General features: G+C 43.9%; 2 protein-coding genes across 2 annotated transcripts; one reads left to right on the top strand and one right to left on the bottom strand.

Moving 5' to 3' along the window:
• Positions 1 to 10,091: 10,091 nt before the first annotated feature.
• On the top strand, positions 10,092 to 11,950 carry LOC120661561 (NDR1/HIN1-like protein 2). The gene is made up of 2 exons (XM_039940458.1): positions 10,092 to 10,669; positions 11,657 to 11,950. Exons 1-2 carry the CDS (start codon positions 10,175 to 10,177, stop codon positions 11,765 to 11,767), a joined length of 606 nt encoding a protein of 201 aa, XP_039796392.1. The 5' UTR covers positions 10,092 to 10,174; the 3' UTR covers positions 11,768 to 11,950.
• Positions 11,951 to 12,271: 321 nt separating this feature from the next.
• LOC120661563 (glycerol-3-phosphate acyltransferase 9-like) lies at positions 12,272 to 17,808 on the bottom strand. Its single transcript, XM_039940462.1, has 12 exons — positions 17,578 to 17,808; positions 17,400 to 17,457; positions 15,837 to 15,955; positions 15,072 to 15,171; positions 14,309 to 14,404; positions 13,893 to 13,989; positions 13,708 to 13,795; positions 13,539 to 13,635; positions 13,166 to 13,251; positions 12,959 to 13,078; positions 12,757 to 12,855; positions 12,272 to 12,679 (listed from the first exon to the last, which is right to left on the bottom strand). The coding sequence occupies exons 1-12, from the start codon at positions 17,682 to 17,684 to the stop codon at positions 12,631 to 12,633; spliced, it is 1,116 nt and encodes a 371-aa protein (XP_039796396.1). The 5' UTR covers positions 17,685 to 17,808; the 3' UTR covers positions 12,272 to 12,630.
• Positions 17,809 to 17,948: the final 140 nt, after the last annotated feature.

Here is a 17,948-nt window from a genome sequence, read left to right on the forward strand (position 1 = left end):
CCGTCTGTTTAGTGAAAAATGATAAGGCCGCAGTGTGTGGTAGTGGTGGTTAAGCGTTTGAACGTACTAATCACATGCCGAGAATATGGTAATCGGTAAGCTTAAGTACTGGATTGAACCGCTGCCGGAATATACTCCCCACCGTCTTGAACTCGTTCACATCTAGCTAATGGCGAGTACAGAGTCGTCGTACTGCTGTACTTGAGGGCGGTGGGCCTGTTCCGTGAAGCGGGAATTGAAGGGAAATGTTGCACGTGTGACTCTGTGAGTAACCACGTGACGTGTGTTTAGGTCTGCCTGGCCAGGTTAACAAATTCGATTCGAATCGTCCGCTTCTCACGGTTTGGGACTGCTTAACCCTTTTGCCACATAGAGTAAGAAGTGAAAGATGATGATGAAGAATATGGTTGGTTGGATGATGAAAGATAATTGTTTCCTACCATGTATGCTATTGGATAGATGCTCACCTAGAATGGTTAATTGAACTAGAATTTGGAAGTTAAAACCTGAAATTAAGGATATACTCTTTATTGCTTTTCGGCAAACAAACCCCTCAAGCCAAAAGCCTTGCATGTCTAGATAAAGGGCTAAGTATACCCTTAGTCGGGTAAGCCTTGCTGAGTATTAGTATACTCAGCCTTGCTTGTGGCTTTGTTTTTCAGGTGGTACATCTGAGGATGTGGTTGACGTCATGTACGGGCTTCATCATGACGTCTGGTTTCGACGCTAGACCATCGTTCGTTTTTCGTCAAACTTGAACTCTGTTATACTTTTATAAATTCAAACTGGGTTTGTAATAATAATTTAATTTCATACTCTGTGCTGTAAAATTTGTGGAATGTTGCATTCTCTGGACTGCTTTGTCGATCCTGTTCAAGTGGTTTAATCGGGATTTTACCCGACAGCTCTGCCGGATTACTCCGTTTTAAGTGCGTGTTAACCCTAGTTACTGTTTCGGTGATGGTTAGCGCACTTAAGCCGGATTAATTTGGGCGGGGCTGCCACAGCTGGTATCAGAGCTGCAAAGCATACTTCCAAGAGTGTGACAAACCTTAAAAACCTGTTTTCTTAAAACTTGATCACAAAAATCGCAGTTGCAAATACGTTGGTCCGTTAAGGATTGTGCATAGTTCGTAAAGCCCTAGGGGAATTATGGGAGTTCTGTTAGGTGGCTATTTACTTATGGTTTATTTATATCTGACTTCCAGCACTTTACATTTCTGTCAAACCTTTCTTTTGTGCACAATCAACCCTTAAATTCTGTAACGACGCACCTACGCTAAAGTGAGAAGGTAAGGATCCTCAGTCAGCTGAGAGAGTCTGACCTTCCTGTCGGTGATGCGAGCCGAACGCTGTCCTCAAGCAGTGGCTTACTTGAGGTGCTGTCAATATATCAACTATCGGTTGAATATATTGGGAGTAAAGTATACTCAGTCAGCTGAGGGAGTCTGACCTTCCCGTCGGTGATGCGAACCGAACGCTGTGCTCAAGCAGTGGCCTACTTGAGCTGCTGCCAATATATCGACCATCAGTCGATTATATTGGGAGTAAAGGAACTCGTGAATACGCTATCTCGGTAGCGTATGTTAACGTTGGCCATACAGCGGAAAATTGTATGGCTGCCGTTTCTATAGCGAACGGTAATGTATGGGTGAATATGTGGGCAACTGCATATGCGTTACCCATGTGGCGTAGGACACATGGGGGCCGTTCGTGAGTGCTGGCATGAAGGGTCCAGTCGTGAATATTTATATATATCTATTTATGCTATTCATTTCCTGCAGGTACGCTAACCCCAATTTCGATAGGTTAAGAACGAATAGAATTCGGTTAAATATATATAGGGAGAGACGTAATTTGTGCCAAGCCACCGGTGCTAACCTCGTAAGTCCAAAGCTATTTGGCAGTTGTTTTATTTTGTGAGGACGTATAGGGCGTGCATGCATCATGGCATATTATGGTTTGGTTGATTGCCTTTCTTGTTTTGTTGTTTTATTAAAATTTGTTGCTCCTACCTGAATGTCTCCTTAGGTTTTCTGTTGTAGTAATGCGACTGACATGATATGCTAGTTCAATCTTGAATTGAGAAGGTTCTTTTGTAAGTCAGTGGTTTTTGGTCTTGCGTGAACCTTACCATTGATCTTAACCTGTCAATCGATCCAACCCTTGATCAATGTCTTGAATCTATTCCTATCAAAACCACTGTTCCTTTTTTCCTTCATGGCTCCCTGGCTAAGCGATGATGTTTGTTAACAAAACCCCATCAATAATCATTCTAATCCTCTTGAAGTTATGCCTGATCTTGCTGGCTAATTTGATTTCCACATCTGAATCCTATATTTTCATTATTGCTCAGTCAATTGTGTATAAATTTAAAAAGGTTCATGACAATAATATTTTTTTTATATGGTCATTATTGTCACAGTCATGCATTAACATCACTTCACATCATTGGTCACTGCATGGTGTTGCATCGTCATCGGGAATCCGTAGATTGCTTAACGAGAATGCGTCCGAGTATAACATCATGGGTTGTCTTCAGTTCCCTCTAACCTATCTTGCCGTTGCTGGCACTATTGGGTTGCTGCTCTTGATTTCTCGTGTGGTGTTTAGTCACGTGACCTTGATGCCGCGACGGAACCTAGACTCTCGTGTGCGCTGCAGCCACATGATTGAGCTACTGGGAGCGCGCTGGTGTCTAGGCATGTGTGATGTAACTCACTGCAATCCCTTTCTATGCAACCTTACTAGTGTCCTAACTTCTGATCCTTACTCAAGTGTATAGGGCTAACGAGTTTTAGTCGCGGGAAAATGGGTACGGTATGCGCATTGCACGTTGTGCATCATCAACTTATCCATATGTGCATCATGCTTATGCATCTCATACATGCATCCGTCAAGAGCATCCTCATCATTGCATCAGAGTGTATACAAAATTGGGTCAGCATCGTGGCAATTGCATCATGTCATATTCACCATTTCATTCGCATGGGAAAATTTTCATCATTATATTGCACTAGCATTGCAATCATACATCTCAAGGGTGCATCATTCTCATGGTCATCGAGCATATGCATCTCGCATCATACCGTTTAATATAATCAACAGTTTGAGCACGAATGTTTTTGAGCAAAAACTCACCTTGATATCTTTCCTATCTAGATTCACCACCAGATGGAGGAATTGATTCTTCCAGGACTTAGATCCTCTCTTCTCTGCAAAATCCTGCTATATGTTGGTACTAGAATAGTCCACCGGTCCTTTTCAGCCGACTTTGATGGTGATTGTGATCCCATATATTATCCGCCGACTCTTACTGCCAAAAACTGAAGCCCTGGAGCTTTTTAGTGTGGAAAAAAAAACAATTGATTAGTTCACATAGTGTCACGGATAATCTTTACCACTCATATACCATACCTTGCTTCTTAAACTCTCTCTCCATTCTCAATCCTTATTTGTAAAGGATCATATCGTCAACATCAATATTCCTTAATGTGACTTTGTCCTGCTAGCTTTGATGCTTGGTCTGCTCCTTTTCCTTCGAGAGTCTATCGTTCGGAATCTCGGGACGAGATTCTTTTTAAGGGGGGTAGGCTGTGACATCCCAGAGTTTTAAAATGCTAAGTAAGAAATATTAAATACGATATTATGCATAATCAACCAAGAAGATGGACTCGAATACATTTATGTGTGCATGCATGTGTATGTGTATAGATGCATAGGTCAGAAACCGTAAATAATTTTGTAAACCAATGCAAGTATACATATGAAAGCGAATAGGCGTCTCTCTAAAATCATGTTAAATCAAAGTCTTGTTGAAGTTAAAGAGAGAAAATAAAAGTTTGAACATAAAATGACAGGTCCTTTGAACCGTAGTGTTCAAAGATTTAATTTATCTGTCAAATCTCAAACTAATCTGCTTTGAAAATAATTTCTAAAATATAGCTCAAATGAATTTTTGTCCAAAACCAAAGTTGTAGGTTTTCAAGATACGAACAACTTTCGTGTTCCAAGTTTTTCGAGTTGCCGCACAAAAATGGAAGAAACATTTGAATTTCGAAGCGCACAGGACATTTTCAAATGTACTTAAGTTTTAAATTGTATCTTTCAAACGAAGCTTCAAATGAACTTTTGCCTAAAACGAAAGTTGTAGATCTCGAAATTCTAAGCAAGTTTGGTATTCAAAAGTTTTTCATTTGAGGCCATGTAGAAGGAGAAAATTTTAGTTTTCAAACTGGAGTTTTGAACTTCGCTTTATTTACGAAACTGCCATTACCTCCATCCCCTCACACCTCCCTCTCTGTTCTCGCCGTGACGACGGCGTTTGCCAGCGCCGCCGGCCACGCGCCGCGCCCCAGCCCTCTCCGCGCCTCTGGTGTTTCCCTGAAGCTTCGCGACATCGCCACGCGGCGCCATCTCCCTACGCGCACGCCGAGGACGGCCGTCGACGCGCCACGGCGACGAACACGCCGAGCCGTGCCGTGTGCCGCTTCGCAGCTCGCCGTGAAACCCCTGCCCTGCCCCTCCTCCGCCACAACTCAGCGCCCAGATAGCATCTCTCACGTCCCGTGCATCTCCCAGGCCTGCCCACCGCCTCTCCCTGGACGCGCAGAGGCGCCACCACACCATGGCCGCCGCCTCCACCTAGGCCGCCGCCGAGCCTCCTCCTGCGCCCCTCCTCTCCCCAAACCGACCCTTTAGCGAGCTTCCTCGACCTCCACTGGTCCTCCCAAGCCCAGCCAAGCCGCCTCCCACTCGCCGGAGTGCCGCAGCCGTGGCACAGGGCCGCCGCCGGCCGCCGCCGCCCGCGGACAGCCCGCTACGGGCCACCTCAGCCTCCACCGAGACCATCTACAGGTGCGGCTCGACCTCCTCTCCATTTCCCCCAACCTAGCCCCCACCTCCGGTGCCTCTCCTCGCCGGGAAACGGACCGCCGTCGTTCCTCTGTTCCTGGTCCGTCCAGGGACCTACGGTTAGAAGAAACAGAAGTCCAGGGGGCCAAGCGCAAAAACGCCATGAACTCAAAACAGCGAACTTTGAAAATACCTAGAAAATCGTAGAAAAATCAGAAAAATACAAATCCAAATGTTTTGGAATCCTTGCAACAATACCTACAACTTTTGTTACATCCAGTTTTGCATTTGACCAATATTTTTATCTCTATATTAAATATTAGTTTTATACACCTTTGTATGTATCTCCTGTTGTAGTCATGAACTAAGGCTAGTTTTTGGACAGTTTGCTACACCATAGATGAATAGAGTACTGTAAAAATTTGAGTACATTTTGACAACTCTAGCTATATATTTCATTAGATCTTGGTTTATGCTTGTGTTAAATAGAGTTAAATCCACAGGGTTCTATACTAGTTTTCTTGAGCTGAAATTTTTATTACAGTCTTAACTTTGTTTATAGATGCTATAGAAAAATTTTGGGAATTTTTAGTAATGTGTAACTAGTACTTTTGATTTATTCATGAATAAACTTTGTAAATCAAAAGCCCTAGTTTCTTTTATTAGAAAAAAATCTCATGTTTTTATTAGAGCTTGATTTTCAGTACATGAACATTCCTGTAAAATTTTAGCCACTGAAACTTAGTATTTTGGTCTGAATAAATTGAACTTGGTCTAGGTTACTATAACTTGATTTACTTTGGATGCCTTTTTTTTAGCGCTTGTTTAAATCTGAAAAATATACAGTAGGCTCATCATGAGATCGCCAACACTTAGTGAAGAATCCCTTATCTTTACTTGCATGTTTTGACATGTACCTTTTATCTTTGTTTAATTAGTGTCTGTTGAAACACTTGCGTTATATGACTTAGCCAGATTCTGGGAAGCCACCCCACGTTGTTTTTATGAACTAAATTGCATCAAGTTACTACTCTATAAATGACTGCCCAGTAAGTAGGAAATGAAATAAGTGTTTTCTTGACTTAAGTTTTATGTGGACTACAACTTTATCGTGAAGGAAAAATAATAACATATATATTGTTGAGCAACTCAAAACTGTGCGTTCATACATATGCATGGTTGCAATTCATTTAGGTACGATAGATGAACCGCGTGAAGGATGTGATGTTGAAGCCGAGCCAGAAGACGGTGAATGGTGGACACATCCAGAAGATGGACGGATGGATCCCGGTGTACACGACCGAAGGAAGATGTTCACCGAGCAGTTGTTCTCTAACTAACACTGACCTAGTGTTAATTCCAGGCAAGCCCCGGAGCATGTCCCTCTATTTTAAATTATGCAACTTATTATTGTTCATATCTATTTGTGCATTTAAGTTACAGGAGTTGACTGAAACCTTAGTTGCATAATCCTAGGTACCGATGCTTGAACACTAGTTGGTACCGGTCGTTAGTTAGCTATGCTAAAGGTTCGGTAGAAGTCGAGTGATTTCCGGTCACTCGCGAGAAATGATAGGGGTTGGTTGTTTATTACTTGCTATCACTATAAGGTCTACGGGCGGGGTCGTGATACTCTGGATGCCCCGTCTGTTTAGTGAAAAATGATAAGGCCGCAGTGTGTGGTAGTGGTGGTTAAGCGTTTGAACGTACTAATCACATGCCGAGAATATGGTAATCGGTAAGCTTAAGTACTGGATTGAACCGCTGCCGGAATATACTCCCCACCGTCTTGAACTCGTTCACATCTAGCTAATGGCGAGTACAGAGTCGTCGTACTGCTGTACTTGAGGGCGGTGGGCCTGTTCCGTGAAGCGGGAATTGAAGGGAAATGTTGCACGTGTGACTCTGTGAGTAACCACGTGACGTGTGTTTAGGTCTGCCTGGCCAGGTTAACAAATTCGATTCGAATCGTCCGCTTCTCACGGTTTGGGACTGCTTAACCCTTTTGCCACATAGAGTAAGAAGTGAAAGATGATGATGAAGAATATGGTTGGTTGGATGATGAAAGATAATTGTTTCCTACCATGTATGCTATTGGATAGATGCTCACCTAGAATGGTTAATTGAACTAGAATTTGGAAGTTAAAACCTGAAATTAAGGATATACTCTTTATTGCTTTTCGGCAAACAAACCCCTCAAGCCAAAAGCCTTGCATGTCTAGATAAAGGGCTAAGTATACCCTTAGTCGGGTAAGCCTTGCTGAGTATTAGTATACTCAGCCTTGCTTGTGGCTTTGTTTTTCAGGTGGTACATCTGAGGATGTGGTTGACGTCATGTACGGGCTTCATCATGACGTCTGGTTTCGACGCTAGACCATCGTTCGTTTTTCGTCAAACTTGAACTCTGTTATACTTTTATAAATTCAAACTGGGTTTGTAATAATAATTTAATTTCATACTCTGTGCTGTAAAATTTGTGGAATGTTGCATTCTCTGGACTGCTTTGTCGATCCTGTTCAAGTGGTTTAATCGGGATTTTACCCGACAGCTCTGCCGGATTACTCCGTTTTAAGTGCGTGTTAACCCTAGTTACTGTTTCGGTGATGGTTAGCGCACTTAAGCCGGATTAATTTGGGCGGGGCTGCCACAGTTCTACTGTGCCCTACTCACTTTACCCAACAGCTGTTAGAGGAAGAGCTAAGCAAGAGGGACAACGAGTAGGGGAATGGAAGTTTGGGCTTTAGAAGGATTTGGTGTTGCTCATATTTTACTAGAGATACTTACTGGAATTGTCACTACTGGTGACATATAACCACACCCCCTGGATGCCAGCCACACCACATCACCGCTTGGAGAAGGGAGGAAGGGCGGGTGCCAACACGCAAAAAGGGGAGGAGGTCCGGGTGGAGCCATGGGGAGGGAAGGAGGGGATGCATCGAGGAGGAGTGGCCGAACACGCCATCTCGGGGGAGGGAAGGAGGTGCGGGCCGACGTTGATGCACGAGGAGAGCTGGTCCGGCTGTGCCGCTAGGAGGGGAGGAGCCGCCGTCGCATTGCCATGCGGGCAAGGTCTACGCTAGCTGCGCCACTGTGCAAGGAAGAGAGACGGTCGGGCGCCATCATGCTGTCGTGTAGGGTGGGGAGGCGGCCAGGAGCCGTCACGCCACAGGGAAGGGAGGTGCGGACGGCAGCTGCCGAGCAAGAGAGAAAGGCCGTCCGCCGGCTACGCCTGGAGGTGGATTAGGGTGGGAGCTAGGTTTTGGAGTGGAAGATAATTAGGTGATACCCCGGCGTTGCTGCGGGGTTTTTTAAATAAAATTTTAACGTGAAATTTGAAAGTAGAAAAATTAAGATAATTGCATGGCAACATTCACAAAAAAAATTGATGGAAAACATAAATAGATGGCCCTAGTGGACGTTGATGTGGCATTTGATATAATGGGTTCCTATATGATGCGGATAACTTGCATGTTAAGAAAAATAGAGTTAATGACTTTAGTAGGTGTCATCTATACAGGCTACATAGATGATATGAATTTTACTTGCATGTTATTTTTTATCAAAGTCTGGTAGAAATCGATAAACTAACAGAAGTAACATCAATAGAATATTTGATCACATTATAAAAGAATAGGTGCTCAAAGAAATAGAGTATGTATATGAGTCTTTACGTTAAAGATTAAAGATTAAAAGTATTGCAAAAATAGAGTATGTATATGACTTTACATTAATAGATTAAAGATTAAAAGTATTGCACATAGTAGAGGTCATATGGATATTTTCTTGTTTATTGAATCTCGTAAAAATCGATAAGCTAAAAAAAAGAAACACCAATAGAATATTTGATCACATTATAGAAGAATAGGTGATGAAAAAATAGCGTATGTATATGATTTTACTTTAGTTAATTAAAGATTAAAAGTATTGTATAGTGTAGAGATGACATGAATATTTTTTGTAATTAATAAGATAGTTGAAAGTTAGTGGGACACTTAGTGGAGAATGAGGTGGACACCTTGTATGAAGAGAGAAATAGTTAGTAGGTGCTATCTACATAGAATATATAGATATGTAGGCTAAATGTGAGGATTTAGGATGTGGATTGATATTTCGGGATAAAATCGTGCCGACCATCTAATCAGGCCGGGCCGTGCTGGTCCACGGGCCAAGACATCAGCCCAGACATGGTACGAGACACGTGTTGGGCTGGCACGGGCCCAAAGACCTCGTGTCGTGCCTTGGCTGAGCCAAAAATCCGTGTCGTGTCGTGTCGTGGGCTGGCCCATGGGCTTACTAGGCCACTATAGGCATAGTCGAGAAAAGCTTTTAGGTACTCCCTCCGTTCGGAAATGATCTACATATTTTGACTAGAGAAAGTCAAACTTTATAAACTTTGACTAATAATTAGTTAAATTATATGTATAATTAGTTTATAAAATTTATGTCAATACATATGTATTCAAAGAGGTTTTGAGATGACATTGAGTTATTCGTAATTGACATTATATTCTAAGAGTGATTAATAAGTCAAACTTTACTTCCAATGACTTTCTCTAGTCAAAATATGTAGATCATTTCCGAACGGAGGGAGTATTTAATATATATGTTTTTGCTATAATTGTTTATATAAGGATAAGGAATCCAAGGATGGCTTGCTCCTCTGCAGGATACTAGCATTTGTGCCTTTGTGTTTTGCCCACATGCGAAGTTTCGGCTACTGTTATCCCAGTATCTGCAAGAACTCGAAGCAAAGAACCTAAGAGCAAATTACTGAATTATTCAATTACATCAGAATCTGAGAATCACTATCAATATCGCCGCTTTACAGCCCCAAAACTTGTGTTACAATCCACCACACATGCTAGCTAGGAATCAATACAGGATAACCATGCTGAAGGAGGGCAAACATAGAAGACAGAGAACATAGTGGAAAAAAGGACTCGATCAAAAAGTATCTTTTTACAATATCAGGACTAACAGAGGGTCACCCATCAGCTAAGAGGGAATTTGCCACTTGATCTTGCAACACCTCCTGCTTCACTTTCCAGCACAGTCCACCATCCTGCTAGGCAGCCAGGAATCAAATTCCCAGGAAGGCTCCCCCTGCGCATTGCGTGTCAGCATCTCGCCTTTGAGCAAGGCACGAATATTACTGCCTCGCATGCGCTCGCAACGCACCGGCCTGCCGCCTCTATATAAGGCGCCGGCTGCGTGCGACACGCCACGGCGTGCCAGCAAGACGGCAGCTATAGCACAACACTGGGCTAGACCGCCCTCCGACTGACAGACAGAGCACAAGGCCTACCGGAGAGAGCAAGCAATGCCGCCGCACCGGCTGCCGCTGTACCACCGGCAGAGGCCGGTGGTCCGGTGCGTCAACTTCCTCTGCGCCGTGCTGCTCACGCTGGTGCTCATCGCCGGCATCATCCTCTTCGTGCTGTGGCTGAGCCTCCGGCCGCACCGGCCCCGGTTCTACCTCACCGACTTCTCCATCCCCACCGCCAACCGGCAGTCCGGTCTGGCCAACCTGCCGGTGCGCTTCGCCGTCGGCGAGCACAACCCCAACCAGAAGATCGGCATCTACTACGAGGAGATCGTCGCCTCGGTGTACTACGGCGACCAGCTCGTGGCCAAGGGCCCCGTCATGCAGCCCTTCTACCAGGCGCCCAAGGGCGACACGCCGCTGCTGGGGCAGCTGACGGCGACGGGGCCGACGCCGACGGACCCGGCGTGGGGACGGTTCTCCGGCGAGCTCTCGGCGGGGACCGTCGCGATGCGGCTGCTGCTCACCTCCACGGTGCAGTTCAAGGTGAAGATGTGGGTATAGTTGGACAATGGGCCGGCCCGGCCCGGCACGGCCCGGGCCCGACTTAGGCTCGGCCCGATTAGGCCCGGCACGATTGTCCCGTTTAATTATTCGTGCCGTGCCGGGCCGGCCCACGTGCCGAAGGTCTGGGCCCGAAAGGCCCATTTGCCGTGCCGGGCCGGCCCGATTAGCACGCCGGCATGGCGTGCCGCTGCCGTCCTGCCGATTCCGCCGCCGGCCATGCCTCGCAGGAGTCGCCGCCATCCCCTGGCCGCACGCGCGGCCTTGCCTCGCCGCCGTCTCCAGCCCGTGCGGCCGCCGCCGCGCCGCCGTCCCCAGCTCGCGCAGCCGCTGCCTCGCCACCGTCCGCAGCCCGTGCGGTCTCCGCCCCGCCGGCGTCCTAGCGCGCACGGCTGCAGCCTCGCCACCGTCCGCAGCCCGGGCTGCCGCCGCCGTCCCGAGCGCGCAGAGCCGCCTTGCCGCCGGCCCCATCCATGCCGCGGGAAAGGGAGACGAGGTGCGGACGCCGGACGAGAGTAGAGCAGGTCGGCCGCCGCGGGAAAGGTGGGAGGTGCGGGTGGCGCGTCGCTGTTGCGGGGAAGGGAAGGAAGTGCGGGCGCCGGGCGGCCGAGCGCCGCGGGGAGGGAAGGGGAGGCGCAGGCGCCGGCGCGCAGCCGCCGCGGGGAGGTAGGGAGAGGAGGGGTGAGGAGAGAGAGAGGTGTGGAGTTAGGGTTTGGTGATGTATATATTCATGGGCTATTGGGCTGGAGTGGTAGATATTTCTATTGATGGGCCAGATTTGGGAGGTGGGGAGTTAGCAGATTTTATTCGTGCCGGGCCGGCCCACGTGCCTGAGGCACGGCCCAGGCACGGCACGACGCCGGTGACGGGCCGGCCCGGGCCCGATTGACTTCGTGCCGGGCCGGGCCTTGTATCGGGCCCAAATCTCGTGCTTCGGGCCGGCCCACGGGCCTCGGGCCTAATGGCCAACTATAGATGTGGGACACCAAGCACCACAACATGAAGGTGGAGTGCGACTTCAGGATGAACGGGGATGGCACGCTGCAGCAGCAGGACAAGAACTCGCAGTGCGTGCTATACTTCTAGCCAACCCCGGCCCGATTGTTCGTTCTCTTGGCTTGCTGGTTCTTTACTTCTTTACAATCGGCTTTCAAGGTCAATGTTTTCTTTGATTTTTTTAGCGCGCTTGCCTGATATTTATTCTTGTTGTATAATGCAATTATTTGTAATATAAGCATATTCATATCAAGGAACATTTATTAACTGTTACCTGTTCTTGACAATTTTAAAAAGCGTGTGAAAAGCATGCAACCATGATTCAAAGCCAATACTACCGATCACGCAGCACATGTCACTGCGCGCAGCACATGAAAACAGTACGTACCATGCAAATCCATACAATTCAATTTACTTTCTTTCTTACTCGCTCCATTCCAAATTGTATGTCATTTTGGCAAATCTAGCTAAATACATAATTTTTACCATGCATCTTCTAGACATAGATTTACCATGCATCTAGACATAGATTTGCCAAACGACCTACAATTTGAAACTGAAGGAGTACTTAAATTAGATGTTCTGCATCCGCGCTTCTTGATATCAAATCAAACTAATCCATATACATAATATATAATCACATGAATTTAAACCATGATACGGTCACAACTCATTAATACCAACACGGCATCTCAATAGAGCACCATGCTTAGGCGTCAGCCCCTAACACAGACCATCAAGTGAACATCCAAAACACATGCGAGCATTCCTTTCCTGAGAAGTACATACTATTAATTCTATCGAACTACTAACAAAATTTACAACAAAACTGAGCTGGTCACTTGACGTGTCCCAGACTCACATTTTTTGTTTCTGGAACCCAACCGAATTACAAGGTAGCTGAATGGTAAATCGATCCCTAATCAAGTGCACTTGTACCGCTCCACGTGTCTTCATTTCTCCTCTAGTCTCATCAAGACAGAATCGGCAAATATGCGTTGTCTGCGGATCAGAAACCATTTTAGACACTTGGATTCAGGAAATGGGAGGAGGGAGGGGGCAGAATGGAGGAAACTCACTTCTCTTCAGTGTGTTTGGGACTAGGACGGTTGTGTTTCAGATAGCCATCCCACGGAACCTTCTTAAGACCAGCTCTAGCAGCTATCATGTCTCTTACTCTGTGCAAAGCATTTCGTTATGCAAGAAATAATGATTTTATGGTCTCTCCAGAAAAGGGATAATTATTTCTCGGAAAAGAAAATGAACTAAAAAATGTGTTACCTCTCAGCAAATGCAATTGAAGTCTCTCCCTCCCTCAGGTATTGAGGAGGCAAGTACCAAACATCACACACAACAGCCCATGAAGTCATCAGCCGGACCAAATGCATTGTAAAAGATTGCCTGAAACATTTTGCGTGATGTAATTATGTAAACTAAAGAAGAGAAAATCAAGATAAAACAGATTATTTCATTGTTTGAAATGCTTACTTCTTACTGTTCCAAAAGGCATCAACAAATATCTTATTGTATTTGATAGCTATTGGACAGACAGCGCAGCCAAGTTCAAAGGCACCCTGAGAACACAAGAATCAAAACCATTGCTAATAACAGCAAATATGTAAATTAATTCCATGAAAAAGGTAAGTAACTTCTAGAATCTGCCATCCATTTACTGTCAATCAAAACCAGGAAGGCTGGAACTAGATAAGAAAGAAATTAGATACATTTTTAAAATGCTGTAGTAACACACAAGCATGCTAAAGCTTCATGAACAAGAAATCCTGATTTTTCTCATGAAGAAACAATGCAATAATGTAACATATTCAAAGTTAATATTCACTTAAACAAAGATAGGATTCACCTTCTTGAACATGACCGTGTACTGGTTGTTGACACAAGTTCCTTCCGGAAAAATCAAGAGAGGGTTGTTGTCTGGTTGTTGAACATGATCGCGTAACCTGGCAATGTACTTTGCTGAATAAAATTAACTACATAATCAATGGGATTATCATCTAAAAGACAGGACTTACTTCCGTGCAGTAACTTCACGATCCCTGAGATCATTACGATTAAACCAGATGCAACCCACACTTTCCAAGATAGTCTTCTGAATAAATCCTGCAGATAATGGGAATAGTCAAATAGATAAATAATAAAAAATTTAGCATTTGAAACTAAAATCACCAGAGAAGTTTCAGAGGAACCGGAGACTCACCAACCCATCCAGGATGCTTCTGCATGATGACAGCAAATGCTGTCATTTGCTCCAGAATAATAAAATCAATCATTGATGTATGGTTTGCAACAAATACCTGATGCAATAGAGTTGCAAAGGGCATTATCAGCAATCCACTCACATTTTAAGGAACTACAGCGCTTATGTAAGAACATGGACCTACATAATGATACCACAAAAACGGTATCATCCGAGCTACAAGCAGTCTAAATCTATAAGTGAAAATTATTATTCTTTTTGACAGCAAAAGGTCAATATTATAACATGGTAGTGCATATAAGTTTCAATACCCTAAATACTTTACAGCTCAAAAGCATGGACAATTGCACCTACCTCTAATGTTCTTACATATACACAAATCTAACCATGAGTTACAGAATAAAAAAAAAGGTAACCTGATGAGGTCGTGTGCTTGGCCGTGGTCCATGATACTTGATCACTCCAGTCCATGAAGCAACAAAAACGCTGCACATCATTTCAACCAGCTTCCTCTACATTAAGTTTGAAACAAACGAATGTAATTAAGAGATAAAAATTTAAAAACTACAATAGTACAATATAAATAATGTCAAAAGGAAATGGCAAATATGGAATACATCATTATAAAACAAAAAAAGACAATAAAACTGTTCAATCCTCAAGTGCTACTCTTCTGCAGTCAAATCTAGGGCTCTAGGCAAAGCAAAGTAATAATTTGATGAGTACTGTGAAAAGAAGGCACATGGTGCGCTGTAGCGGTAGTGTTAACTTCGAATGGTGGCAGGGTTTATGCCCCTCTGTGGAACAAGAATCTTTAAGCTTATAGCATGTCTAATGCCACATATGAGAGCGTGCATTGCAAAAGTTGAATTCCAAAGTGCTTGAAATGGCCATCTTTTAAGCACTTACTAGGCTTAAGATGGCTTACAGGATAACCATAACATAGATGATTGTAGGTGATTTTAATGATGCAGGTAGTTGCTGCCTCCAAATAAGCTTTATTTGAACTAAACAGATGAGTTTGATAAATTAGGTCAATTTAATTCAAAAGTCACTCAAGGCTAGAAATTGCAACAGTAAGTTATTACTCGAACACCATGTCGTAAGTAGCCTGAGAAATGATGCAAAAGCAAAGACACCATGGAAGCTAACATAGATATACCGGATAGGATAGCTTACCTCAATTTTACTTCTCAACTTGTCTTGCCCTTTCAATAGGAAATGGACAGGAAAAAAGGCAGCAAAAAATGCTAACCATCCTATTGCAAGCGTTAGGGACCTGATTAGATAATTAAATAATTAAAACAATCACGCAATGGTGATTCAATGTTCGACGTAAGAAAACAATAGATGAAGGTGAAACACTCCCAGAAAATGAATTTCATTGACACGCTTATCGGCAAATCTTTATAAGTGAACCAAATTTCCAGAAAATAAGATTTCAGCTGAAGCAACTAAAGAAGATGCAGACAATCTGTCAGAAAAAATAGCTTATGATGTGATTTCTTGGCACCCTAAACACAAAATTTACATTTCAAGGTTCTGAATGAGGATGAGCTGGATCAAAAGAACCTTTTTCTTTTCAATCCGGTCTATGAAAGAAGGTGTAGATCATGCAATTTTTTACATTGTTCTCTCAAAACTTAAGGTTATGGGTGGTGATGGTGGCGGAATAGGCCCAAATAAATATTTAGACTTCTGAACTGAGTAGGTTCAACAAAGGGCCTCCCTGAATCCTCTTTTGGCTCTAAAAGTTGTGCTCTAGTTTTGTTGGGTTCAAGCATGTTCCAATTTATGTTGACAATAAACAAACTACTACAGAACAACACAAGTGTTAAAGAATGAGCGGGTTAGAATTTAGAGTCTAAGAATTGACTAACATAATCATCTCAATAGCAAATATTACTCAGGGTCAGGGAAAAGAATCTTAACACTCTCAAGTACCTCAGTGGAAAGAGTATTCCATATCTTATCACTACACCCAAGCACCATAAGGGGAACAAATATATGTTCCAATTCCATGGTTCTGGAGAATTCGACTTAAAGCAACGTGTGAACGAGTCCTGCATTTGTGTAAATACAGTTTATGGATTAACTAGACAGACAGAAAAATAAGGAAGAATGAGAACAACAATTTTTATATTGTTTTATTTCACATGCACTAAGGTCAAAGAAACAATGGCACATAATAAATCAAATTATATCTTTGTAAACACATAACTCAAAGGTGAGATCCGGTTCTTACTTGGCTAGTGGCTATGGTCAATTATATATATATATATATATATATATATATATATATATATATATATATATATATATATATATACACACACACACACAAAGGATCCTCAAATTTATATTCACATGAAACAGGATATTCTTATGTTCCATAATTCCATTTATATGCCAATAAATTTAGTGCAGATCTTAGTGACACTTGGCGATACAGCAAGAACTCTATGTTTTGAGTTAACTAATGTAAAAAATGTGAACTATCAATAATTGTGTTGCAAAATGAACTGCATTAATAATTATTCTAAAATTGACTGTGATGAGAACAAATAGAATGACCAATAACTCACAGAAGACTGCATGTGGCTGTTTCAACAATAAGGTTCAGCAGTTCAGCTAGCTCCAAAATAGCCCATTGAAACATAATCTAAGTAGGACAACTATACCCAAAACTATGTATCCAAAATACCATGAAATAAAAATCAAATTTATACTGAACCAAGCACGATTGGTTCCAGCAAGAACGATATGCTAGCAGATGGATGCGGTTGCTGCCTAAGTTGGTTTCAAAAAAATAAAAATAAAGAGTAGCTGGTACTTAGATGCCTACAAAGGCAAGTATCGTGGAAAGATTTACTACTAGCAAAAAAATCTAAGAAGGAGGCTCATTCACTCGGATTGAGATGCTTAATATTGACACAGTACTTGCTCATCTTCAGCTCAGTGGTGAAAATTAACTACAAATTGCACATGTCAAACAACCTAAGGTAAATGATCCTTTATAGGTAAGGGGATATCTCGGTTGCTAGAGTCTGTGAACTGTCTCAAACTCCATATAAGTGATAATAACTCCTCGACATGAAATATTAACAAATCAGGGCAATTAAATACTTTCAATAAATGTGTTTCTTTGTGAGTTCATCTGAATTAACTACAAGCGTAGGTTCCACACCACAAATTTACAGAACAAAACCAGAAAGTTGAACCTCAGGAGCCTTAAAATCAAATGGATATATTTTACAGCTAGGCTCTAGATAGCAATTGGAATATACAAAATCCTACGGAGTCCCAGAGAACGAAGATGGAAACAAGTTAAACAATTGAACAACAGCATTCAAGCTGAGACTCGTATCCATTAAAATTGCCTTTACCAGCAGAGGTAACTTGCTAAACCTTACAGATCATAAACCTAGAAACATCCTGTGCCAGGACAGCACCTCCTAACCCAAAACACACAAACAACAGAACAGCAGAGATCCGGGAGGCACTCACATCGACGATGGCGCCCGCCGCCTCGGTGAGCACCGGCGAGATGTCCAGCAGATCGCGCCTGGGCAACAGAATAAAAGCGCACGGAGCCGCATAAATCTCATTAGCACCGAAGCATCAGCCAAACTAGAGATAAGGAATGGGAAAAGCAAGGACTGCGACAGGGCCCCGGGGCGATTACAGATGGAGATTCCGGGGCGCCTCCTGCGGGAGCGAGTCGGGCGGGAGGTAGTCCTCCAGGTTGGGGCGGTCGAGCTCCATGTCCGCCGCCACCGACGAGCTCGCCATCGCCTCCGCCGCCGGTGAGATGGCGACGCCGCCGAGGAAAAGCTTCGCGATGGGGCGGGGCGCGCACGTGGATGGGCGTAATGAGGCGTGTACTCCTCTCCAGCGAATTGGCTCGGCCGCGTCTGCGGATGGATCACACCAACGAGACCAAGCCGCTCATAAACTCGTGGGCCCCACCTGGCAGGCGCAGCCCAGTTGGCCACCTGGTAACCAGACTCGCCCGGCCCGGCCCATTCAGGGTGCATAAAGCGAGGTGCGGCCCAG

This window comes from Panicum virgatum, chromosome 2N (assembly GCF_016808335.1).
Source record: "Panicum virgatum strain AP13 chromosome 2N, P.virgatum_v5, whole genome shotgun sequence".
Taxonomy (NCBI): Eukaryota; Viridiplantae; Streptophyta; class Magnoliopsida; order Poales; family Poaceae; genus Panicum; species Panicum virgatum.

What these genes read in the sequence shown, in the direction of transcription:
- LOC120661561 (XM_039940458.1), top strand. Translation starts at nt 10,175, where the DNA reads ATGCCGCCGCACCGGCTGCCGCTGTACCACCGGCAGAGGCCGGTGGTC. An exon ending in CGGTGCAGTTCAAGGTGAAG is followed by an intron (nt 10,670 to 11,656) that starts ATGTGGGTATAG and finishes GGCCAACTATAG; the next exon opens with ATGTGGGACACCAAGCACCA.
- LOC120661563 (XM_039940462.1), bottom strand. Translation starts at nt 17,684, where the DNA reads ATGGCGAGCTCGTCGGTGGCGGCGGACATGGAGCTCGACCGCCCCAAC. An exon ending in GGAATACTCTTTCCACTGAG is followed by an intron (nt 15,172 to 15,836) that starts GTACTTGAGAGT and finishes TTATCTAATCAG; the next exon opens with GTCCCTAACGCTTGCAATAG. An exon ending in CCCAAACACACTGAAGAGAA is followed by an intron (nt 12,680 to 12,756) that starts GTGAGTTTCCTC and finishes TCTGATCCGCAG; the next exon opens with ACAACGCATATTTGCCGATT.